General features: G+C 46.2%; 1 protein-coding gene across 4 annotated transcripts in view; it reads right to left on the reverse strand.

Annotated features, from left to right (window-relative positions):
• Positions 1-24,055, reverse strand: part of CAMK2D (calcium/calmodulin dependent protein kinase II delta) — a 125,304-nt gene extending 101,249 nt beyond the window's left edge. For 2 of the 4 annotated variants that reach the window (XM_053911651.2, XM_053911650.2), the window contains exons 1-2: positions 23,698-24,054; positions 22,302-22,396 (exon numbers count right to left, since the gene is read on the reverse strand). In XM_053911651.2, the coding sequence (XP_053767626.1) occupies positions 22,302-22,396; positions 23,698-23,762 (160 nt within the window). In that variant the 5' untranslated portion in view covers positions 23,763-24,054. Of the gene's footprint in view, positions 1-22,301; positions 22,397-23,697 lie in introns of all 4 variants that reach the window. The other 2 variants (XM_053911649.2, XM_053911652.2) reach the window with 2 other exon arrangements.
• Between the last annotated feature and the right edge of the window lie 2,930 nt (positions 24,056-26,985).

Consider the following 26,985-nt stretch of genomic DNA (forward strand, 5'->3'; position numbering starts at 1 on the left):
CTGTGCAGACCCTTCACTTCTCAGCCCCTTGCTGTCCTTATTTTCTAAAGGGAGATCCCCAAGTGCCCACCTCACAGGCTTACTGTTAAGATTACATGAGAGAATGGATCGGAAAGCACTGCAGTGTGTGAGGTAAGAGCTGGCTCAAAAACCTCTACTATTACTAATTCGTCCTAATCAAAGTTTCCCAAAGAACATGCCCAACACAATCACAGATAAGTGTGTACGCAGTTCTCCGCCAAAAACTAATTTTTCACCACAGTAGGTTACTACAAAAACGCTCTTATGATCCTGTAGTTATGATCAAAAACATGATTATTGTAAAGTGGCTTTTCAGTGGGCAATGGAAAAGCTCTGGACTAAACCTGCAGCCGTAAAAACACTGGGTTATGGGAAAAAATAAAACCAAACCCTCCAGGCTGCACAGAGCCCACTATCCATCCCTTCCCTGACTCGACTCTACCCACGCTCCCCTCCATCTGGAAACCAGACTGTTTATGAATTCAGCAGGTCAGGCCCCTGCTTAAGTCAGTCCACTGGCGAAAGACCATCTTGAATAAAGTCCACGTTTCCTGCCATGGCCCACGAGACCCTCCAGGACTCAGCTGTATCTTTCCTGTGCTGGTGGGCGGGCCCCGCCCTCCCTCACCACCCTGAACCACACCATCTCCTGGCTTCTACCCCGACGTTCCCCGTGTCTGGATGTTCCCCATGCCTCCCATGCTCTGCTCAGCGACTCCTGTTCCCTCAGCTTCAACTCACGTCCGTCCTCAGGGAAACCTCCCTTGGCTGCCCTTCCTACAGCTGCCTTGCAGATTACTTTCTACTGCATCGCCCTGGGCACGTGTTAACCCTGCACCCACCTGTCCATCTCCAGCCACAAGAGCAAGACTCAGGAGGACAGAAACTGTCTCTTCTGTTCCCTCAGCACCTTCGGTCCCTGACAGTCAGTGCTCAGTGCTGAGCTGTTACAGTAATTACTGAACCCACAAGGGTGACTAAAGTTTTTAACTTCTCAGCTGATATTAATAGCAGTCATTTCAGCCACATACTCATTGTCAACTGTTTTCTCTCAGTTAGTCATTTCACTGACTCTCCTGTCACTTGTTTGGGCAGTAGTCTCTAAGTGACACGGTGAACTCCAGCAACAAGGGTGGCCATGGCACTTGGTCTCCGAAGAGGAAGAATTTCATATGAATGGCAGAAAGTCCTTCCAATCCCTTAGAGACATTTCACTAAGGGACTTGTAACGCCAGCCGTAGATACCGTAATCTCATTTGCTGTACAGACCTCCTCCACCGAGCAGCACACACCCCACAGAGGGCACTGGCCTTGCCGACAGCCAGGACGACGGTCATGCCCTTCCTGGCGCACGCACCCTCCACCAGTCCACAGCATTCGGGGCCTTCCTGCTGTTCCTCAGCTGCTTCCATTGCTCTTTTCTCAGCTGTTTTTTTCTACTTGCTCCTGGCCCCACTCCCTGATGCAGAGCTGAGTGTCTTCCACCCTGTGTGTCTTCCACCCTGTCTTCCACCCAACTGCACACACACAGGTTCAAGGCCACAGTCCACCATCCTCTGCCAACCTACATGACATTAATTCACAACAGTATGTGACATGGCTGTCTGTGTGTCCCCACATGTGTTCATCAGCATGCATGAACACAAGGCCTCATGTCATTCAGGAACAGGGTCCTGGGCCTGCCATCTGGGAACATTTGAACTACAGGAGTTGTCAGAACCCCCCATCCTGCCCTGTCCTGACTGTGATCAGATATGACAGACATGGTCCTATACCAGGGGAACATAAGCTAAAAGATACAACATCAATATTCACACAACATACATCCCTGGCTGGTGTGGCTCAGGGGATTGATTGCTGGCCTGTGAACCAAAGGATCACCGGTTCAATTCCCAGTCAAGGCATATGCCTGGGTTGTGAGCCAGGCCCCGATAGGGGGCACACGAGAGGCAACCACACATTGATGTTTTTCTCCCTTTCTTTCTCCCTCCCTTCCCCTCTCTCTAAAAATAAATAAAATCTTAAAAAAATATATTCACACAACTATAGCCACCCTCACCGGCAGGCTAGGATTCAGAGCAAAAGCTAGTTCTTTGGGAGTTTCTATTAAATATACTCCCTTTGAAAGACTTGAAATTTTTCTTTCTATAGCAATCTTTCTTTGGCCATCTTTGAAATGTAACTTTGCACACATTATTCAAACAAAATAAGCTCAATCTGAGTTTTCATCAGCCGCCTTTGACCCCTTCTGGCAAAGCCGCCCTGACTGGTGTGGCTCAGTGGGTTGGGTGTTGTCCTGCAAACCCAAAGGTCACTGGTTTGAGTCCCAGGCAGGGCACGTGACTTGGGTGTGGGCTAGGTCCTTGATTAGGGGTGCATGCGGGAGACAACCAACTGATGTTTCTCTTGCACATCGATGTTTCTCTCCCTCTCTTTCTCCCTCCCTTGCCCTCTCTAAAAGTAAATACACTTTAAAAAAGAAAAAAGAACTGAAGTGTCTCTACACGGAAATGTACGTGAGGTCACTGCACAGTCTCCCACAGAACGTAACATGCACACAGGGTGAGGCTAACTGGAAGGCGTAGTGAGCATAAGAGAGGGAGGCTGTCCCTGGGACGCGGGGGTCAAGGTTTGCGGGCAGGCCTGACGGGCTGGTGGGAGCAAGGCAGGCGTTTGGGAGTGACGGCTGCACAGGCAGAGGGGCTGAGGTGACGAATGATTCACCATGGCCGAGCCTTCAGCACCCGGCACCCACAGCAGGGCTACTTCACGAGGCTTACAGCAACTTGAGATGACACCTTTCCGGTTATCTCATGCACCTGGACCAGCAGCTGCTTGCTTTTATGGAAGAAGTCTCCATCCTCAGCATCGCCTCTCCTGTACCAGCATGTTCCCTTTGTCTGGGCATGAGCCCCGCGAGGGAAAGGTCAGAGCCTCTAAGCACTGGTCCAAGGCACAGGTGCTGTCGGCAAGCACAAACCCTCTTCTAATGGCTGAACTGAGCATCTGTCTTAGTCCTAGTTTGTTCTCAGCCACTTCTGTTTTAAATGAGTTACAAATCCCCAAATAAAGAGAAGAAAACACAAGTGAGCAGTCCCAGGCATAAATTCAAATAAAATGCCAATAATGTTGAAATTCTCAAAGATTAACTCACCACTCTATTGGAGGCTTGGCTATCATTCTAAAAGCAGAGCTATGAAAAAAAAGTCGCTACACATGTTTCCACATAAGACAAAACGGCCATTTCATTTTTTAAATTTAGAAATATAGGCTCTGCTCAAGTATGCAGCTCTAAGTAGGAGGAAATCATATAAATGGCATTTTCTTCGTGAGTAAACTGTGATGCACACATCTAATTATAATGAGCCTCTTCATAAGGGGACTGCTTGCCATCTGCCTTTTAAAATAAATACACAAAGTAACTCTGTTTATGACTCAGCAGGGCAAGCCAAAGGTAGGCCAAGTACGTGCAAACAAGAACAAGTTTCCATTCTGCCTTTAAACAGAACCGATAGGAAAACTGGTGTTTAAGGAAAAATTAACTTCATTTTTAAATATCAGAAAGACCCTCACCTGAATTCTATGACAGAATGAAAAGAACAGGAATTGTGTCTGCCATTGTCATGTTTAACAATCTTCTTTTTTGATAAGGATACTTGTGTTCTAGGTTTTGGCCGTGGGTATGAAATGAAACCTTTGCACATGAGATCTTTAAGAAACACAGAGGACCAAAAGCAGCGCATACCTATACCCTGGATGGGAATTCCGAGAGACCAGTGCAAGTTGTCTGCACTTACTTTCTGTGTTGCTTTGCTCCTCCTGGAACCCACTGTGACATGGGCATGGGGACATGGGGGTGGTTCCCACTGCAGGCGACTCGGAGCTGGTGACTGGGAGGAGAGGTCACAAAACCACTCACTGAGTCGTGACTAACAGATTCACAGAGTGATATTCTACTCTATTCTAACACAGAATGTTTGTTGTTCTTTGGCACTGCCATAGTAAGCTCTTGGATTTTACCAATGCAGAAACAATTTTCCAAACAGGTGGAGTCAATCCAAACCGCTGAATGGGTGAGCAAACCCAGTGTGTGCCATTGTTCACTGAGAGTAGGGGGCCAAGCAGTGACAGCAAAGCAGCCCCACCACCGCAAGAACCAGCTGGCCGCCCAGAAAGACGGGCTGTTAAAGCAACAATGCCTTAGTGATCAGCAAGAGAGAACAAAGGTGGGGTGGGGGGAGACCACCCTGCCCTGAAAACATGTCTCCATTTCTCTAAGTGCTGTGTTTAGTGCAAAGGGTACCCTGGAGGAAGACAACAACAAAATGTGAACATTCCTCTCAGTCTTCAAAATGCCTTGAAAACCTAAACAATTTTACTCCTAACAGTTTCAGGGAGGGGGGAAAAAAAGAGAGGGAGAGAGAGAAAATCAACTTAAATGAGCTGGGATTTTTTTTTATTTTATATGACAAACTTTTTGGGCTTTAATGAATAATCACCGAATTAATGATGCAGATTCCAAAAATGATCTAAGACACAAGAACCAAAACACTCACAAAACAAAACACAAAGAAATCTCCCGCCAGAGACACTGCAGCACCGCCCACACACAGAGGTCTGGGCAGGGCAACGCACGGAAACGCATAACATTGGGCCTGCTTGATACACAGGACAAGGGCTTGATTCCCAGTCTAACGATGAAGAAGTGAAGCTCAGACAGATTAAAACACACCTGTAGTTACTTAAGAAACAGCAATTTCCTAAGAAGCAACAACAGGGCTGAGGAAGTTGCATATTTAGCATAAAACAATTAGAAAGGGAAAGCAAAAAGGAGACTCAAGTAGAGAGATAAAAGTGAAATAACATTAAAGAAAACACACACACATTCATATATTGGCACCATCTCCTCTGCAAATGGCAGCAGAAAATAAAGAGTGCCCATAACTTTCCAAGAAAGAAAGTAGCCAGTACTTTGAACATCAGAAAAAATAAAAATGAAAAGTATCCCTTTATCTCATTTGTTAGAGCATTAGAAAGACCTAAAAAGACTCCACCACCTTTATGTGACTCCTCAGCAAGGACACGGTGGCGGGTTATTGAGGAAGAAGTGGCTCCTCACCCACAGCCCCACTGAGTCGCTCCAGTCACACGGAGCACAGATAGAACCCCGCCCATGAAGGGCCCAGTTCTTGTATCACAGTGTACTTGAGGTTCCTGCCACCTTTGAATAATAAGCCCATCACTTAGCGGGAGATACAATCTGACTTGTTGATCAAATAAATCCTTAAAAAATGCAAAAAAATGAACAAACGAAACACAGACCTCAAGAAGAGGGTGTTTCAAAAAAGGCTTTCTCATAACTGTAATTTTACTTTGAACTAGTCACATACAATCACATCTTCCAAGTCATCTAATTTATTCCAAAAGCTTTTCAGATGCTATTCTTTAGTGCTGACACATTGTACAGTTTTGTTGTATGTCATATCAGATATTAAGTGTACATGTTGTACACATTAGCCCTAATGAAACACAGTACACCCTAACTGCTTCACCTTGACTAACCCCAGAAACCAGATATGGACATACCACCCTTACACATATTTCTAGCATTTGAATTTACTGATTTATAAGGCAAATCACTGCCAACGTCTATCAATTGAATGTAATCAAAGTTTATTTCAGTTTTATTGTATTGCTTTAAAACAAAGGAAACAGGAAGAAGCAGGCATGCCCTATGTCCCACTGTCTCTCTAACTCAGCACTTGCAGAAGGCTGAGGACACCTGGCAAGTCTAGGGTGTGGGCCACACTCACACCCTGGCAACGAGGTTCTCAGCAAGCCGACGTTCGTTCCTTCACCACCGTACAAAGTGTATTAGATTTTAAAATATAAACACTATGGCCTGTCATTCAAATTAAAATTAATATGGCCTTGGCCAGGTGATTCAGTTGTTAGAGCATCATCCCATGCACCAAAGGTTGAGGTTTAAGTCCCCGGTCAGGGCACATACCTAGGCTGCAGGTTCAGTCCCTGGTTTTGACACGTATGGGAGTCAACTAATTGATGTCTGTCTCACATCTCTCTCTCTCCCTTCCCTCATCCTTCCTCTCTCTCTCTGAAATCAATAAATATATCCTCTGATGAGGATCAAAAAGGAATTAATATGATCAAGCTAGTCAAGTGAAAAGTAATTATGAAAGCCAGACCAAGAGCAAAAGAAAAAACATACACTGCTAAGCTGAGGATTAAAAATGGCTAAAATGTCCCTCTGGCTCCTCTTGACTTATCAAATCACATTGCCATACACCAAAAAAGTCAGCATGCAAACGAGTGTGCAGGGTGGCAAACCCCACGAGAACGTCAAGCCTGCACCTCGTGAAGAGCTCCGTTTCCCTCCAGGAAGGGAAGGCGCATCAGGACACGCTGCAGCCCCTCGGCACACACAGCAGAGCAGTCAAGGGAGGCAGCTCACAAAATACAGACACTACCTTGGGGGGGATGCCTCCAAACATCCCTATGTACAGCAGAGAAATCAAAATTATAAAATATGCAATTTCTATTTTCCTTCCTCCCTTCCCTCCTTATTTTCACCCATGAGAATGTTCAAGTTAATGATCATGTGTAGCTTTTAGATAAAACACTTAAATGCCTGCTGCTCACAACAGCTGAGAGGTGCACGACGCCCAAGTGTGCAGATGCATGAGCGGAGACACAGAGTGCATCCCTGCATTGGAGTATCTATTGTTCAGCCTTAAAAGGGAGGAACACAAGCAATATATAGGTGATGTACCATAGAACTGTACACTTGAAACCTGTATCATTTTATTAACCAACATCACCCCAATAAGTTTAATTTAAAAAAGAAGGAAACTTAGACACAGGCTACAAGACCGATGAAATAAACCAGTCTCAAAGGATAGATGCTATGTGATTCCACTCAAATGAGGTTACCAAGAGTAGTCAAATTTATGGAGACAGAAAGTAGCATGGCTGGAGCCAAGGGCTGGGGGAGGGGAGAATGAGGAGTTAGTGTTAACGGGTACGGAGTTTCAGTTTGGGAAGATGAAAAAATTCTAGTGATGGACGGTGGTGGCGGCCACACAATAGTGTACTCAATGCCAAAGAATATACACTTGAAAGTGGTTAGAGTGGTAGATTTTAAGACAATGTCTTAAAATGCCTTGCACTCTTAGGCCTTCAGTGAATCCTAAATCCACTCTTCTCTTTTAAAGAGGAAGGCATAAGCTTCTTGCTGATTATCAAGCTAATCCAGGGTTTCAGTGAGATTCCCACCTGCTTCCCCTCTTTAGCCCCCATCACCCCAGTCACTCCCCAGAACAGCTCCTCACCCAAAAGCAAGGAAACCAACCAACCTCCCACCAGTGTCCACAGCCTGTGTATCTCTGCCACAGCCCAGCACTAACACACAGAACAGGCCCGACTCCAACTAGGGGGACCGGAAGAGGCAGGTCTCCCACAAGAATATTACCACAATTGCTACTCAATCAACAGAAAAATACCCATGTGCACTGATATTCTAACGAAAAACCATAATACATACAAAGACCCCAATACCAAATTCTCTCTGGAAGAGTCAACCTGAGTGAGGAGGTCACAGAGGAACAGACAGGATGGACTGATGGTTGTCCGATGTGGAACAGATGCTCGACTCTGGGCATGGCTCATTTAAAACAACTAAAGAAAGACCTTCCTACTTGAGGCAATGTCTCAATTCCTTGTACACAAAGGGAAAATGGTCATGATTCATTTTCTTGTGCTGAAACTCTACTTCCATTTCTTTTATACACATCAAAATCTCTAAATCACAGTACTCTCACCTACTTGTTACATGCACATGTGCATTACAATGCACTTTGCCAGGTTAGTAATCACTAATTCCTACACTCCACTGGACGGTGTTGCCCGTCATAAACTCTTCACTCTGTATCTTCAGTGTCTCTGTGTGTGCGTCTGTGTGCTCACAGTGCTTCCTCTCTCCCCTATGCACACAGGCAAGAGAAAGAAAAACATAGGTCTCTGCAAAAAACGTGGACACAAGCATTCATAGCAGAATTATTTGTAACACCAAAAAGTGGAAACAGCCTCAACGCCCTTCAACCAACAAACCGACAAACAAAATGTGGGCTATCCACACAAGGGAACATTATTCAACAACAGCCGGGCTACACGGGGATGCGCCTGGAAAACATGCAGCATGAAAGCAGCCAGTCCCAAGAAGCACAAGTCCACTGAGAAAGGAAGCAGACTGGTGGTTTCCTGGAGCTGGTGGGGCGGGGATGGCGAATAACTGTTAACAAACAGGCCATTTCTCTCAGGATGATGAACTCACACTAACAGGCTGCAATCTGCACTCCTGATCCCCCCCAGTGAACTCCCCCCACAGTTCCCACCCCAGGGCCTAGTTAAGGGCACACCCCTGAGAGAGGCCAGAGGCCATCAACTTGCGGCCATACCTCCCAACTGCGCGCCCCTTCATGCCTCAGTCCTCACTGACTTGCCATTGGCAAGTCCTGTGTTTCCTCCTTCCGAAGTGGACCCTCCCCTCCTCCGCGGCTGCCATCCCCAGGTCCTTACACACGGCGGGCTCTGATCACATCCCATCCCTGCTCCACACCCTCCACATGGCTCACCACTGCTTCGAGAATTAGGCCCGAGTCCTAACTTCAGCTGAAAGGCGCTGCTGCACTCTGCCCCCTGCCAGCCCAGTGCACCTCTCTTCTCTCTGCTAACCGCACCCCAGCTGTGAGGGCTTTCTGTCCACCCCTGCGCAGACTCACTGTCCGCCTGGGCCTTCGGCCTGCAATGTCCTTCCCTTGTGTTTTCTCATGGCTGCTTCTTGCCATCATCCTCAGAGAGGCCTGTCTAACGGGACCAACTGGAGGCCACGCGCTCAGAGCGCTTTTACTTCCTTCACGGCTGGCGGGGCCCTTAGCCCTCCCATGACTCCTCCAGCCTCGCCCACAGCAACCCTGCTCCCCACCGCATGTCCAGAACCAAGAACGGTGCCTGCACGTGGCAGGTGCTCAATAAACGTTTGTTGAATGAAGAATGATGGATGGTAAGGTAAGACTGAAAGAAGACATGAGATCACGCAGCAACTGAAGAAACGAAGTCCAGGGCTGGAAAACTTCAGCATAAAAGATATCAGAGTTCTACTTACTAGAGACAAAGGCTCACAACTGGCAATGGTGTAAAAGAAGACGTCTTCTTTTTCTAGAACTTGGACGTCTGACTCGAGACACAGCCTTGTTTGTGGGGCTTTGGCTGCTGGAGGGAGGGCAGGAGGAATTAGGTGCTGAGCACCAACAGCATCAGACAGCAGAGATGGTGGTGGGAAGCTGAACCAGGGAGCAGAAAGCATGTCACTCAAAGGGGAAAACGGAGCCCGTTCTGCTCATACCGACCTCAGTGAGTCTTCGGGTTCATTCCCAGCTTTTCTCAGGAAGCCAAGTCTCCCTCTGTAGGGAACTTAGAAAGATAAACTGGAAACCAGCACAGGCATTTAAGAAAACTACTGATACGAGGGCCCAGAGACATATGAAAAGATGCTCAGCATCACTAGCCATCAGAGAGATGCAAATTAAAACCACAATGAGGTACCATCTCACACCAGTCAGAGTGGCCAACATAAACAAATCCACAAACAAATGTTGGAGAGGATGTGGAGAAAAGGGAACCCTAATACACTGTTGGTGGGAATGCAGACTGGTGAGGCCACTGTGGAAAACAATATGGAATTTCCTCAGAAAACTAAAAATGGAACTGCCCTTTGACCCAGCAATTCCGCTGCTGGGATTATACCCTAAGAACCCTGAAACACCAATCCAAAAGAACCTGTGCACCCCAATGTTCATAGCAGCACAATTTACAATAGCCAAGTACTGGAAGCAACCTAAGTGCCCATCAGCAAACGAGTGGATCCAAAAACTATGGTATATTTACACAATGGAATTCTATGCAGCAGAGAGAAAGAAGGAGCTTATACCCTTTGCAACAGCATGGATGAAACTGGAGAGCATTATGCTAAGTGAAATAAGCCAGGCGGTGAGGAACAAATACCATATGATCTCACCTTTAACTGGAACATAATCAATAAAAGAAAAAAGCAAACAAAATATAACCAGAGACATTGAAGTTAAGAACAATCTAACAATAGCCAGGGCGGGGGGGGGGGGGAAAGTGGGAAGAGGGGATTACAGGAACTACTATAAAGGACACATGGACAAAACCAAGGGGGAGGGTGGAGGTGGGGGAGGGAGGTGGGTTCAGCTGGGGTGGGGTGGAGGGATGGGGAGAAAAGGCATACAACTGTAATTGAATAACAATAAAAATTAAAAAAAAAAAAAAGAAAACTACTGATACCAATGGGCTTCTGAGCAAATTCCTTACCATCACAGTCAACTAGCCCAAGGTGTGGTGGTAGGACCTAAGTAAGGCCCAGGAAACAGCCCTCCTGACGGTGAACCTGCAAACCCTGTAACAACATCCAGGACCAACCAGCTTACTCCTTACAAGACTTGCTTCTTATTCCTGATCTGTAATAGTTGTTCCCCACATCAATGCTTCCTACGCATGAGATTATGTATAGCTCTGAATCAATCACGCTGCCTGCAGTCTTTTATTTATGCAGAGAAATGGAACGAACTTCAACAGAAGTAAGGGAAATAGCTAAATTGGATTGTGAACTGAAGATTCCCCGGGCTTCCCTGTCAGGTAGAAAAACAATTCCACTACCAAAATGATGTCATTCTGGCTGCCATTCCTGTAGAATGACATTTTCTTCCCAATTCTCTGCTTTCTAATTGCCTCCCCGCCTCCCCTCTCCTGCTGGAGGCGTGCATGCATCCTAGAAAGAACACGATACAGGGATAGTGGCCAGGCTTCAGCTATTACCTAGGGTTGCATTTGAAGTCTAGCTGCTCTGTTCTCACTGACTGTACAAATTGAGGAAAAGTAATGTAAAACAAAACAAACAGAGCCATTCTCCTGAAACGTGTAAAAAGTGGCAGGATCCCTGTGGTCTCACCTTGTCAAGATCAGGTTCCCAGGGCCCTCCTGGCAGGCTCTCTGGGGCTAGAGCCACCACCTAGTCACTCCCCCCATGAAAGACCCAGAACAGCATCGCTCACTCCTCTCTGGGACCCCAAGACCAGAGCACATCTGCTGTCCCCACACTCTCACCCCCACCGCTGGCCTCCAGTCCCAGCTGAATGGGACTGTTCTGTCCATCCCAGCTGTTCTCCCGCTTTTCTCACTCTCCCACAGGCCCTTGGGGGAGGAAAACAAGAGCTCTGGGTCCTGCTCAGGCCCAACAGCTTCCAGGACTCTGCCCAATACACAGGCCTGCTCACCTCGCCATAGTCTCTCTACTCCTTACTGATTCTTCTCCTCTTCCTCCAAATAAGCTGCACTTCTATTTAGCACCAAAATTAATTCCCTGAGCCTGGTGAATCCCTGAAATTAGTCCTCAGTGTGTGTCTCTCTCTCTTTTCCTATTTTATTAAATGAGCGAGTTTTCACCTATTATCTCCATTTACTCTTTAACTCCAGGACACAGTCGTTTTCCTTTCCCCACTCAGCAAATGTCTGCTGACTAATGACTAGGTTCCACGCCCTCGCCTGGCGCCGGTGGAGGGGAAGCTGGTCCTGGCGCTCTCTCCCCCAGCCTCCTGACATCCAGCCTGCGGACAGCCCTTTCCTCCCTCCTCACAGCTCTTGGCTTCTGGGCACCACTGAGCACAGCAGCCCCTCCCCTTCTTCCTGTGCACCTCACAGGGCAAAGCCCCCTTTTCCGCCCTTTCTCTGAAAGAAGGCCCACCGTCTCCTCATCCATCAACAAGCAGGCACCCCAGCCACAGGCCCAGGAGCTCCTCTTCCCTTTCCACAGTCTCTCCTTCACAATCTTTTCCATCATCTCTGTGAAGATGGATCTCCAATAATGGCAACTAGGGGGATTGCCCGTTTCATAGGTAAGGAAGGCCAGGTCTGCAGAAGTTAGGAAGACTGCCCAAGGTCATGAGGACTCAGAAGCAGTGGGGACAGTTCTTGAGCCCCGGCCACCTGCTTTCAGCGCCCATGCCACACAGTTTCCTGGGTCCCTTGCTCGAGGATCACACCCAGTTTGCATGGTCTTAGATACCTCAACCTGAATAGACTGCTCGTACCACAAACACGTCAATTTGTCACCTTCCTTCATTGAAATCAGTTCTTGATACTGACTTCCCAATTTGTTACAATGCGTGAGAATTACAATTTCCCCCAACTCAACACTGGAAGCTCACTCACCCTATGTAACCTGGAGGCCCAGAACCGCCCTCAGCATGTCACACTCCACCAACCCACCCTGACTCCTCCGCACGGTCGTGCACTGTCCTGGGCGTCCTCCTTAACACTGTGTCCACCACATGGGGGCCAAGGTCCCAAACTTGGCAATCAGAACCTTTAGTGGTTTGAGTTTTTCCCTGATTTCCCACAGCTTCTCTTTTGTTTGCCCAAAGAGGGATCTTGCCTCTTCCCCGACCCCCACAAACTGCGCTTCCCTCCACCCACGTTAACTTCTGCCTCAGCATTACCTCACTCACTCCACAGCCACAGGCCATCACTAGGTGCGCCTACTCACCAGCCCACACTCCTCAGCCGCTCCCCTTCGTAACTGCTGCTATTCTGCGGGTCTCCTGTTCTCCAAGCAGGCTCTCAGACTTCCGTCAGAACTGGGGAACTGACCCTCCTTTCTCACCCCCATGCCCCCGGCAGCTTGCTCTGGACAGGAATGAAGCACAAGGCTCTGTTCTAATTTCTTCTAGGGACAATGCTGGCCTTGTGTCCTCCACACATGTGATGCAGGCTGTCTCATTCCTCAGGACTCAATGGTGAGCTCGCAAAGGCACATCTTTACACAGATGCAGGAGGCAGAGCTCATTTCTTCGGGACACAGCAGGTATGACATGGTGGAAAGAGAAGCCCCTTAGGACGAGGGTTACTGACACAGAGACCTAGCCAAACCCTGACCCAGGCATTTCACTCCAGGCTCCCCAGACCCCCTGCAATTTCAGCTGGGAATGCTGCCTCACCCACTCCCTGGCAGTGCAGGGAGTGTGATGGGCTCTGCGAAGCAGCTGCAACATGCCACTTACATATTTGCTGTGGGGTGGGGTGACAGGCCTCACAGCACCCGCACACACAAACACCCGAAATACCCCTCACCCACACCTGGAAGTGTTGCGGGACTCCCTTAGGAAATGTCTCAGATGCCGAATGAAATGCTGAGTAAGCAGCAGTGTGAGCTACAAGAATCTTGCAAGACTCATTTCTCACCCCCAGTGTCCCCGGAGCCTCTGCAGATGGCCTGATGAGACACCAACATGCAGGCTGGAAGGCAAGTTAGGCTCTCAAAGCTCAGCGCTATTTTTAAACTGACCCTGTGTATGTTCACTGTGTATTTCCCACCCTGGTATCTCTAAATTTGGACTTTTTTGTTTGGTTCAGTTTATTCCAAAACATATTTATACCTTAAAGTCTTCTACCTAAAATAACTTCTTAAAGTTTAAAAATGGTCAACAACTATTTATTGAAATAAAGGGCTATTAGTTTAAAGTGTGACCGTCGTCTCAGCCACCCTCGACCATCCAGTCTGCATCTCTGGGCTTCCCTTTGCTCCCTAACTGACAGGGGGTCACGACAGTGACAGGAGGGTGGGGCTGTAGGTAACCCATTGATGGCTTCTCTGTTCACCTAAAACATGCTGTGTGCACATTTTTCTTTCAAACAGACTTAAGGTTACCAATTAAATTTTGTTTTCTCTTTTCCTAATCAAAAAGATGCATAGGACCCAGGGGGAAAAAGTCAACCCAAAGAATGTGTTTTTTCTCAAAAGTAATGTCCAAAGCACGCCAATATTGGCAAGAAGTAGGCCTCAGTGCAGTTTACAGGAGACAAAGAGTTCTCTTTGACAGTTTTCTCCCTTCTCCAATTCTGCTAGAATGAAACGGGCCTGAGCCAACACTCCAAGAACAGCGGGGGACTTTGACTCTGAAATCTTGCTTGGTATCTGGAGTTAGGGTTTTTCCCAGCCTGCTTTCTAATGAGACCGACCCTGAGTCACTGCAAGACACAAAGCTCCTCCCTCACCTTGAGAAGATTCCACTGAAGTCACATGCACACGTGGAGCAAAATAATATTTCCGCTTTAAACTACAAGTTACACAGTTCTTAATATCAATAAAACTGGGAATGAGCTTATAAATGAATTTGTATAGCCTCTAAGATCTTTTTATAAATAGGGAAAAATCCTGCATGACAGAGCCTTCTACCAAGGTTAAATACTATTTAAATTGAAATGTCTTCAAGTAAGGGAGAGATTTCTTCATTATTTAAGAGAATAAATGACTATTTTCCAACCACCAGCTTGTGCTAAATTATATCACAAAATTCGTCTATTAAATTTTGAGCTTTTCTCAAAAAAAATATTTTTAAAGGCAACAGCTGGAAACCATTTACACAAATATTTCTGCTAAAAGTTCTAGGTCCTATATGTGTTCATTTAACATAATAAAACATAGTTTTAGAGTCATTTATTCATTCATTTACTCAACAGAAGTCTGTGAAGAGTGCCAGGCACTGGGTCAGTGAATGATAGCAAATCTACTTTCAGACTTACATCTGGTTTTGAACAGAACTCTCTCTACTAACATGGCAGCTGAGGGACATACCCAGCTTCTCTTGTTTATAAACACAAATCTGTTCCTTCGGCACTTTAATATTGGTTATTTTTTAAAAATCTCTCATTATCCTTATCCTTCCTTTATTTCCACTTAGTTACTCATTTTTGGATTGCCTGAAAGCTAAATAAAACAAAATGTGAGGTTGATAGGAACTTGCTGTTCCTCTCTTATCAGCTGTTTATCCCTAATGACTCAGGGTGTAAACTCCCACAGCCCACCTTCTTCCTGCCTTCCAGCATTCCGGCTGCCTCCGTCACTGGGGGGAAGGCTGTGGTGTCTTCCCGAACCTTTATCTGGGGTGAGTGGATCCTGCAGGGTTATAAGAGTATTTATCTACTTTCAAATTCACCGGGTATGTATGTATTCCCACTTTCTGATGTCCTTCCTTCTCACAAGTGTTTTTTTATGCTATCCTATTAATTCGTATCTTTTCTATCCATCTTTAAACTCAAAACCGGTTGTTTTTCAAAACCCAGTGCAGGCATCAACTCCTCCAGGAAGTCCTCCCTTCCCCTCAGCAGCCCCAGCTCTCTGCTTCCCCTCGGATGGGGACACTCCCACTCTGACCCACCAGCCTGCGGTGACACGTCTGTCCCCCAGCTGTTCCACCTCACCTTGGTACCTTTGTTTACCCAGCGCCTGGCAGAAGGTCTGGAACAAGGTGTACATGGGGGGTTTTGTTTGTTTTTCGATTGAAATTGAAATTTAGAATCACTCCCCCCAAATTCAGTTTCATTAGGTTACTTAAATGTCACTGGTGAAAATGTACAAAACCTGAAGGACTTACCATTTATCAAGAATTCTGAAAATTCAATCCTCTAACCTATATATGCTCCTTTACGAATATTTCCTAAGAATCAGAAATCTGAAAACAAACGTTACTATTGTCATTTATCATAGCAAAGAACAATTTTTTAAAAAAAACTAGCAATACTAAACTGATGTTTTACTCACTGAAGTATAATTCATAAAGAATATAAAGAATGTTTAGTAACATAAGAAATTTCACAATATTAAGCAGTACACAAAATTGTGTATTTTAGTCCAGTATTCTGACAAATTTAAAAAAAGGGAAAGGAGACAAAACGTTAACCATGCCTGGGGAAGCTGAACTATAAATATGTCTTGCTTCTTCCCAGTTTTCTGTATTTCCCCAGATTCTATATTTTATAATTTTTTAAATGCATTTGTACAAATTAGTAACAAATATCAAAAATATATTTCAGAGGTATGTTCAAATCATACAAGTCTCTCTGTGACTAACCAATATTTATGTACAATCTTTAATATAAAAGCGTAAACAATTTGCTTAACTAAAATAGTATTTATCATGACTAAAATTTCTACAAAATGGCCAAAATGTTCAGCTGAACTAATTTTCACAAAAATACTTTTGCTATTATGATTATAGCCTTTAAGTTGCCATTTAAAAATATAAATGGCCTATCTGGAATATGAAAAGAAATAACATTATCTAAAATTACGTGTGTGCGCGCACTGAAAGTTCCAGAATCGCAAAACTCCCTATTCCTGCAACACATGACACAGGGAAAGTTCGCTTGAGGAAGGAATACAAGTAAGCACTTTCCAACGTGTACTGTTTTAAGAGCCATCCGGTATCACAACAAGTACACCTCCAGTCCTCTTACCAGTTTCTGAATCGACAGACACAGCAGTTGTAACAGCTGGTCTCTCACTGCCTTTACTAAAAAATCAAATAATCTCTATAAGCAAATAATAACCATCATTTGTGTGTCACCAAAATGCCTTTAAAAATGAACTTCTTTAAAATGTAGGTGTCAAAGTAAGCAGCTCTGGAGAACAGATCAGAAAATAAGTGACAGGGAGCGGAGGCTGCAGGTCAAACGGCCGCACTGCGTCCATCGGCTGCCTTCTAACCCCGGCTGTTCCCTTCTCCCTGGTGGCCAAGGGCTCTTTGTTGGGCCTGTGAGCCTCAGGCCCCTGTGTTTGAAGAGGAGAGAACATGGTCTGCCTGGAGGCTGTAGTGTGGATTAAATGAGACAAAGTGTCTGTAAGAACCTATCTGTTGCTTAGAAGCTTCTGTTTAAACAATGACTGATACCATTTCAGTTTCTTTATTATCGTTATGATTTGGGGAGTGATAAAGTCCCAAGAAGTTAAGAGGAGAATGTAGTCCCAGAAAAGGGATCATCTAAGTAAAAGAACCAGTAACGATGTTGCTGTGTTTAAGTGTAGTGATACCTGCTGTCCTCTCTCCCCTCCAAGACCTCCCAGCTCCCCACCCTAGAGAGAGGGACAGGTTCAGGCCCATAAAAGGTCTACGAATTTACCTCAACAAGTACTGTTGTATCTACCTTGAATGGAGTCACAGGAATTCCATCACCTAAAACATTGTTCTACTTCATTTAAATTTTTTTATTCTAAAAATAACTTTATAATGATAGTTGCAGCAAATTTACCTTATAAATAAAATAATATTTTCATTATAATCAGGCATGTAAACTATTTTGAACAATCTTTCCAAATCATTTAGTTACATTTGGTACTTGAACACCATCTATATTGTGGTTTTAAAAATTTAAATCCCTATTATATATAAAAGTCTTACTTCATCTCCCTAGGCAGAAATAATCTTCCCCTCCTTTGAAAATCCCCAGCACTTGACTCATGCCAGACTTCAGCACCATTCATGTCTTCCATGGTGTATATTTGGGTAGGTAAGCCTTATTTTTTCTAAATATTTATTTATTATTTCCTAAATTTTTATTAAATAAAAATATTCCCTAAATATTTATTAAATAAAAACACATAAAATATGTAAATGTGCTTAATAATCTATAAAGTAGTATGAAATATAAGTTACTATTATAAAGGTATTATGTTTTAGACTAAAAATATTGCTAGACTTCATTTAATGTATCACAGTAAAGTGATGCTGAGTGATACTATTATAACTTAAAAGATTTAACACATCTTGTATGTAAACAATCATTAATTAATTGCCAATAATTTATTTTTTAAAAAACCTGTACACACTATACCCTAATAGATAAAAGGGACAGATGTTAAAAACACCGAGAACTCATGGACATGGACAACAGTGTAGTGATTGCAGCGGGGAAGCAGATATAAGGGGCATAAGTAGTAATGGAAAAACATTACAATAAAAAAGGACAAAAGAGATTTAAAAAAATTTTGCAAAGGAAATATGAGCTAGGAGTTCTTAGTATTCTGTACCATGAATTGTAGTCTAAGTAGCTGCATTAACTCTAAATGTATATATTGTTTAAAAAAAAGAAAAAAAGAAAAACCAACCCAGCCCTAGAGACCCTAGCAGTCAGCATGCCCCAAAGAAAATTCACACTTAACATTAAAAGAACCCATAAAAAGGAATTAACTACTAAATTTTAATTTTAGCATTGAGTTGATTCAGTATGTCAATGGAAGGGACAAGTATAGCTCTAACTGTATAAACAATCACGGTTCTCAGGGTGTTCAATTTCTATTACACGATTAGTCACATTGAAGCTGACACTAGTTGTCAATACCAAAACCAGGTGCCTGCCAACCACATCCTTTGCTTTGTTTAATCATGCTGGAAGATAGGAAGTATTTTTATTATTTCCTGGAAGTATGGATATACACTTTTATTTCTATCTTCTACTTGGTTTCGAATAATAATATTCTCTCTCATCAAAAAAGGAAAGTAATTGTCTAATATCAAGACCCACGTAAGAATGTAAATACAATTAAACATAATTGTATTATGTTTACAATTACTAAACATAATTACTAAACATAAAGAACACAAAATGAGAAAGATGATATATGCCACTGTGGGCCCAATAATTGAAGAGTTGTACAGGTTCTATGTACAAAAATAAAAATGATTTACTAATTTTTATTAAAACATTATTGGAGCCAAGAAACTTTTTAATATTAACATTAGTCTGTCCAATGAGTTCTAACTTGTCAAATCAATAATGTATATTCAGAACAAGTTCACTCATCTATATCGTCTCCGATCTATTTCTACTTCAAGACAAGTAACCAAAAGGGTGAGAAATTACAATACTTTCTGGACTGTCTAAATGCCAAAAAAGAGAAGGATAACAAGAGTCAGTTGTTGACATCCATACTGTAACATAAGAAAGAAACTCGGGGACATATATGCAACCTTCAGATTTCATAGCTGAGACCTACTTTTGTGTTCATGGTCCAGTAGTTTTATAAAGCCCTCTATTTAGGAATTAAAACTAGTAAAATCAAAGACTACCAAAATGATTTAGCTGCATTATATCTGAAGTTTTATAGAAATATAAAAGGAAACCCTTTCCTAACTTTCGCAACAGAGTAGAGGTAAAATATGCTTATTTTAGCACATATGATTTCAAGCTTTTATTATAATTCATTGCATTTCACAAAACAGTGACTTTCTGGCATGTCAGGCTGTATGTAATTAGAAGTGGTTTCTAATGATCAAAAAATATACTCGGAGATGAACATCAAGTCACCACGACCATAACACACCTTTCACCCCAGGGAGGCTTTAACAGGTGACATCAGTCCCATGTCAGTTTCTGAAGACCTGTGCCATCACTGCCATCAGAGCCATCAGACACTGGCTCTGAACTGAGCCACAGCCCTGCATGGGCTTTCCAGGGCCTGACAACGCCCTATACTTACAATGACGTCAAAACAGACACACTACCAAGACAGCAGGCCGAGTTAGCACTAAGTACGAATCCAAAGGTTTGGGATCAAAATATGATTTCCAACTCTCATGGCAAAAACGAGACAAAATTCCAGTATCACTACCCTGCATTACCAAGCATGGTAATGCTTTTTATTCCTAACACAAAACTTCTTTCTTGGAAGGCAGAAATTTCATATAAAATACCAGACGTTTCTACATTATTTATTTTTAAAACAAGCCAAAGTGTATGTGAGTGGACTTATCTGATCGATGTTACATAAGGAGTGCCCTGTGCACACATGTGTTAACGCAAAAGGAAAGAAATGCTTGGAGACTGCGAGGCTCCCAAATATGGAATGTGTGGCTGACAGCTGAGAGGAAGCGCCCGGCCTCCTGGAGGCCCGCGGAGGTCGGCGCACGGAGGAACGCCCGCCACGCCACCGGGTGGGTGACGAGTAGACTGGGCAGGACTGCAGCCATATTTTTGGCAATTCCCTTACGGTCTTAGATGACAATTACTGACCACGGCCTTTCTTTTCCAGTTGTAATCTGACATTTGAAGAATATTATCTGAGTTGAAGGACCTGCCTGGTCTTTAAAACAAATAGACTTAAAACTTGTATTTAAAAAGGCATGTGGAAGTTCAAATAAAACAAAAATCTGCACAAAAAATTATATGTTCCACAAAAACTGCCATATGCAACCAAAGCAAATGAACAAAAACCAGTACCTCAGAAAAAAAAATAAGCACGCTACTTTATATATCATTCTACATTTCCCTTTAAATATATCACTTTAAAGTTTCCTTTTGTAAAAGCAGTGTTTTAGGGTCTTTAGCCCTGAGCATGGAGGCTCTTTAAAGCAGAGTCCACAACCGAAGCACCTGCTCCAAACGCGCCCGCTCGTCCCGCGGGAGGCCCCGCTCCCTCGCAAACCGCCGAGGAGCCCCCCCACCTGCCGCTCCACCGGGCCGCCCCGTGTGCCCAGCGCTGCGGAGAGCTGGACTACAAAGTGAAAGGAATCATTTAATTAGGGCGTAGACTGAACAAATGTATTCCTTTAAAGGTACAAACTCTCGATGGCCAGGTCTAATTGTTTCGATGACACTCAGTAAGTTGAACCTTGTGAAGGAAAAGTGCTGTCCCATTTCACAGGTGGCTGGCCCGGTTCCACACACTCAGGAGCAGAGCCGAGGTTCACGCGCGGCATCCGCAGCGAACCGGGCTGGCCCTGCCTCTGCCACTGACCACAGTCCCCGCTGCGAACCCCACTCCCCGAGCAGCCGCTGCTCACGGCCCCACGGAGGAAGCGTTCCAGGGTCGCCCCCTCTGACCGGGAGGAAACCGAGGCTCACAGGTGGCAGGTGAGGCGCCTGCGGGAGCTGGGCTCAGAGGCCGGACTCTCTGCCGGCCCCCTCCCACCTCTCCCACCCGGGACCGCGGTAAGGGGCGGGCCGCGAGGAGGGCACAGAGCGTTCGGGGGCTCTAGCGAGGGACCCCGCAGGCCAGAGGGCGCCAGCGCGTGTGGGCCCACGGGCCTGCCTTCCCCGCCCGCAGCGAGGGTGCGAGGGGCGGCGCCCGTCCCGGCACAGACTGCACGGGCACAGCGCTCTCGCTCGGAGAGGAGCCTGGAGCTGCGCGGTGCCGGCTCTGGAGGAAGCAGGACCCCCTCGCATGGACGTGCCCCGCGCACAGGAAGGGATAGAGCCAGCCGTGAAAGAGCTGGGCCTCTCCGTGCGCCGTTTTTAAAGGAGAAAGTCATTCCGGGTTTAGCAGCTCCCGCTCCCAGTGGAAAACCTCCCTTTGGGTGCGGCGCGGGAGCAGGCCACACCTGGGCCTCGGCCCCGCCCTGCGGCCGGGGAGCACAGAGGCTCCTCTGAATCACCCCCCGCCCCCACGAGTGCACTGAAACGCCAGCCTAAACCTCAAGTCCGTTTCAAAGTGGAATTTGCAACCGAGAAAAAAATTATGGCAGAGACCAAACACCACGATACCAGGGCCTGGGCAGCAGCGCTGTTCACAAGACAAATTAAACCCTCAGGGAATTTCTTACTACTTAAAACAAAATAAACCAGGCCACTAAGATGGGCTTACACTATGGCATTTTGTTCATTTTAATGTCCTTTTTCTTTCATTAAACCGTAAGTTCCCATGGAAATACCTTAGACACGTGCTCACAATAACTGGGATGCCTAACATTTCAGCAGAAGTATTTTTGCATGAGTTCAAAGAAGTAACAAGAGTGCAGTGAGGGCCCTCCAAGTTTTTTGCTTATGTCAACAGCTATTTCACGAGCATGAATTATCTCTGAGGCTACCAAGCATGTGCAAAACACATTCCAGGTCTGTGAGCAATCTCCCCGCGGTAGGCCAAGTGAAGGTCTGAACTGCACAGGGAAACGTCGACATCAGCTGAATTTCCTAGAATATAGCGCCTGCCTCCCAAAGCCATCGGTGTTAAATGTACCTTGATGCATTAAGTTCAAGTGTAACTACAACTGAAATCCATGATTCACCTGAGCTCTGACCTATTTTTCCTCTCAAAAGCAAAAGGAATGACAGTTATGAGACTTACACTTTCCATTCTGGAAGTTATTTCAGAGTACAGCTAAATGCAAAAGGCACACGGTGACATTTATTTGCTTTATAATTATAGTTATTTATGTTATTGGTCATACAACAGATAAAATTTTTATAACTTGTTAAATTATATTTGTGCGTTTATTTTGAAACTGTACAGACCAAGAGGCATTCAGAAGAAATTAATCTCCATACATTCATAACAACCTGATGTATTTACAAGAGAGCGAACAGTGGCCATGAGAAATACAAAATCAGCATCTCACACAGTTGAAAACACCTACCCCTGGCAGAAAGCTTCTTGGTGTTGATGATTTTGGCAGCATATTCTTGACCAGTAGGGATTTTCATACATCTTCTCACCACCGAAAAAGCCCCCCTGAAAATTAAAAATTACCAGGTCATCAATATAATCAGCTCTGATAGTCTATTAAAAATTATAACAATTTGAGCATTTTAATTAAATTCAGTAAATTTTCAATTGTCAGTGGACTACAGTAATATCCAGAAAATGACCAACTCTTCCTGGAAACCCAGTCCTTCCTTAGTGCTGAGAAATAAAAGTAAATTTTATTTAACTGGGAGTACACATTATTAATCAACAAAATAAAAGGGACTGCCAATTATGAGGCTCTTGTTTGCATATGAAATCTGAGAAGCTTTTACAATTCACACTCACACAGCACCAAATGCTTGGAGAAAAAATCCTGCAAAAAGCAGAGCTGAGGAAGAGCAGCAAAAATCTGCTGCCTATTTGTTTTGCTAGGAAAAAAAATTAATGTGGCTCCAAGTATGTAAACATGGTGATTGCTTTCATTAAAATATAAATATTGGGAACATTTGTGTGGTTAACATCCTGGTACGGCGATTTCTCTGTGCCCTGTTTGGGGCTGGGGGAGGGGAGAGATTTGAATTAAGCTGCTCTTCCGACATATTCTCCATGTTTTAACAGCAAACAATGCAGAAACATATAGGGATAGAATGTTCATTCCACTTAAAAGATATTGCCATTTCCTTTAATTCCGCTGCATAAAACACCCCATTACACCGCACCCTTTCAGCAGTAAGAGTGGAAACGGGTTTGGGTCACATGCTGCATAAATCATACATCAGCATCCCAGTCGCCCGGGGGTCCCCGCGCACAGCCCGACCCTCAGCAGGTCCCTGTCCCTCCCCGCACACCTCCAGCCCCTGGGTCCCCGGGCAGGGCCTTGGCGGGTCCCTGTTCAATCCCTGCATATATCCAGCGGTCCTGCATGTCCGCGCACCGCTAGGCCACCCAGGGGGCTCCCCAGTGTCCTACGGGCTCTCCCGCCGCGTGTAAGTCCTCCGGGGACGAAGGGGATGCGCGCGAACACAGACAACGAATCACCCGGGCCGAGGGTGACAGGGGTACAGGCAGGGTCGGGCTGGTCTGGGCGGCCCCTCTCTGGACGTGGAATTCCAGGCGTCAGGAACACGGCACCGCAGGGACAGCGCGACCCGTCCGCGAGTGGTCGCTCCGCGGCTCTGGAAGCATCTCCGCTTACACAGAAGGGTCTGCGCTGCGTCCACACGGGCTCTCGAGGTGACGACTCTGAGGCGGGCGGGCGGAGGCGGACGCCGGCAGGGCCCCTGACCCGACCCCCCCACCCCGGACAGCACCCTCCGGGGTCCCCGCCTCCCCGGTGCCGCGCTTACTTTCCAAGCTCCTCGAAGAGCTGGTACTCGTCCGTGAACCGGGTGCAGGTGGTGGTGGACGCCATCCTGAGTCCGGGCTGTCCCCGGGCCCGCTCGCCGTCCGCGTCGGAGAGTGGCCGGCCGCCGGGATCGCGTCGGGCGGCGGTGACCGCAGAGGGCGCCTCCTCCTGCGCTCGGCCCGACTGCCCCTCCAGACGCCGCACCGCTCTCTTCCAGCCCCCCTCCCGGACGCCGGGGCAGAGCGCTCAGGAACAGGGGCCGGGAAATGGCAAACAGCCCGCGCAGCCGAGCCGCGAGCAGCCAGCAGCTGTGAACGATCCGAGGGCCGGAGGGCGGGGCTGAGGAGCCGGAGAGCCGGGGCGGAGGCTCGGGGCCTGGGAGGGACTCCAGCCCTGGGGGCGGGGCCTGGAGGCGGGGCGGGAGGGGGCGGGGCATGAAGCAAGGGCGGGGCTGGGGAGGCTGGCGCTGGTGGGCCGGCCGCCTCCAGCCTCGCGGCGGCCCCCGTACGCCCAAGGCGACCCCAGCCCGTGCCCTCCCGGGTCTCAAGGGCGCCCGCGCAGGGAGAAGCCGAGAGGAGCCGACTGGACAGAGGACTGAGCGGCGCGTGACTCCCATGGCTCCGGCCCCCCTGCAAGGGCGACCCCGCCGGGTCGCACCTCCCTTCCGCAGGACTGCCCCTGGTCTCCACCTTCCCGCCTCTTCGAGGTCGGGGTGCTCACTCTCGGGCAGCCCACCAAAGGCGTCGGCTTTGGCACTCAGGTTCAGAGAACGAAAACAAGAACACCGCCCCTCGACCACACCTCCGCTCCTGAGGGACTCCCTGTCAGCTCAGCAAGTTCCGAGATGAAGGTGGTTCTCGCGAGATATCCGCGCTGCCTGGGGGAGGGGTGTAGGTCACGCGACCCACTGGGCTGACGTCACTTACACACGTGAGCTCGCCTCGCCTGGACTCCCGAGCGACGCAAAAAAGACCCTGTGCCCCTTGTTGACTGGCGGTTCGTGATCCCTGCTGGATGGCGCAGCGAGAGTCCCGCGCGAGGGCTGTTCCAAAGCCCGGGCAGTTCAACCACGGCCTGCTCGTTTGCGTACGTGCAGTGGTTCGCAGTAAAAGCGAGAACAATCCTCGCTCTGAAACCACCCCAGGCCTTCTCTCCTGTCCCGGGGGTGGGGAAAAGGGACCAAGTGCCAACTCTGACTGTCTGGGGAGGCCTGCCGGGGACCTCATACACCAGGAGACCGAAAGTGGCCACACAGGAGGGTCTGAAATGAAAGCGTTGTAAGCTAAAATCAGTTGGTGGCACGAAGTCGCGTCGTGGGCAGGCATCTTTCTAGACAAAGGTCAATCTTTACCTTAGCCGAGCCTGTCTCATTGCCCCTTTCAATCTAGGATAACATACCTTAGGACCGCCAGATGCCTCAGGGCAGATCTCTGGCCCCAGCCAGAGACCACAGAACCCGTCCTTGTTGTCATTAATTGTTAACTGTCCTATACCCACTCATGGAAAAGAAGCGTGTGTCTATTCATTCCTTTTAGTTTGATCCATTCCCAGCGGATTCCCCTGCTTTTCTTTCTCCCACCTCCCTAATCTCTCTCCAACAAACCCCCGTGGGCCACCTCCTTTGATTCTAATGCATAAAATAAGCCACAAAACTGCCATTCTCTAGTGTTTTCTCAATCTTGAGATTTTGCTTCCCAGCAATTGTCATCAGTTTGGCTCAAATAAACTCAAAAATTCTCTACAGGTTTGAATGTTTCTTCATTGACAAGTGTTAAAGTTGCTTGGGAATGCTAGACTGCCAATAATTGAGCTTTTACCAAAGTTCTCAAAATATTCACAATTTTTAACACTTATTATAATGAAATTGAACTTTGTACATATTTTGATTACCAGCCATAAAAAGCAAATTTAACACTTGTCACTGTAAGAAACATTCAAACCTGTAGAGAATTTAGTGAGTTTATTTGAGCCAAACTAATGACAGTTGCTGGGAAGCAAAACCTCAATGGATCGAGGAAATGCTCCAGAGAATGGCAATTCTACAGCTTATTTTATACATGACAGTCAAAGGAGAGAACAGTAAGTGGGTTACATGAAATCCACTGGTGATAGATTAGGAAGGCAGGACAAAGTAAATGGCAGGGGGGGTGACCTCTAGGATTGGATAAAAAGTAAAAGGATAGACACACATGAGGTCTGTCCAGAAGGCATCCAGCTATGGATAGACACACTATGAAAAATACAGACATTTATTGAAGAAGATACAAGAAACATTGTACGTATGACAATGGCGCCTCAGTTCCCTTCAAAGTAGGCACCTTGGGATCCCAGTTGTCATCAGCCACCCCTTCATATTTTCCTGAATCTCATCAACAGTCTGAAATCTCTACCCTTTCAAAGGTGACTTTAGTTTTGGGAAAAGCCAGAAGTTGCAGGGCACCAAATCTGGGCTGTAGGGGGGCTGATTCACCTGGGTGATTGGATGTTTTGCCAAAAAACTCTGCTTGAGAGGTGATGCATGAGCAGGTGCATAGTCATGATGAAGCTGCCAATCACCAGTTGCCCATAGCTGCGGCCTCCTGAATCATCTGAATAGTTTCCTCAGGGCAATGTTCAAGCTTAAGAGAAAATTTGATGCACCTTTTTTACTCTACTCACTCAGTCATTTTGAATGTGAGGGCCACACAGTACACATGCTCACTCAATGGCATCTACCGCCCCCACTGACTAGTACAGTGAAGTCATCATTGTTCACATGCGCATTATAGTCCACTTTCCTTGGTTGCCAGGTCACATTGATGTTGTGCAAACTGTTCTCCTTATATTAACAATGGCTGGACTTTTTCCGGACAGATCTCGAACCCCTTTTACATAGATGAGTGCAGGACAGTTAACAGTCAATGGCTAACACAATAATAACAATGAGTGGATTTGTGGTCTCTATGTGGGTACTTTGGTGCAGTTGAGGGGTCTGGAGAAAGGAAATTACTTTGGCATTGCAAAGGTAATGTCAAAGATGCAAAAAGACAATAGACAGGCTCAACTAAGGTAAAGAATGACCTTTGTCAGGGAAGATCCTAGCCTAGGACATGCCTACCTGCCATGAACTGCTTTTAGTTAGTAAGTTTTAACTTCAGGCCATTCTTTGTGGCTACTTTAGGTCTCTGAGTTTGTAAGGCCGCCACGCAGGCCTCCCCTAAGCTGGTTAGGTTAGTATGCAGCCCCTTTTTGTCCACACATTGGTACAAAAAAGGATGATACCAAAAACTACATAAAGGAAAGAAACAAG

The sequence above is a fragment of the Desmodus rotundus genome, chromosome 9 (genome assembly GCF_022682495.2).
Source record: "Desmodus rotundus isolate HL8 chromosome 9, HLdesRot8A.1, whole genome shotgun sequence".
Classification (NCBI taxonomy): Eukaryota; Metazoa; Chordata; class Mammalia; order Chiroptera; family Phyllostomidae; genus Desmodus; species Desmodus rotundus.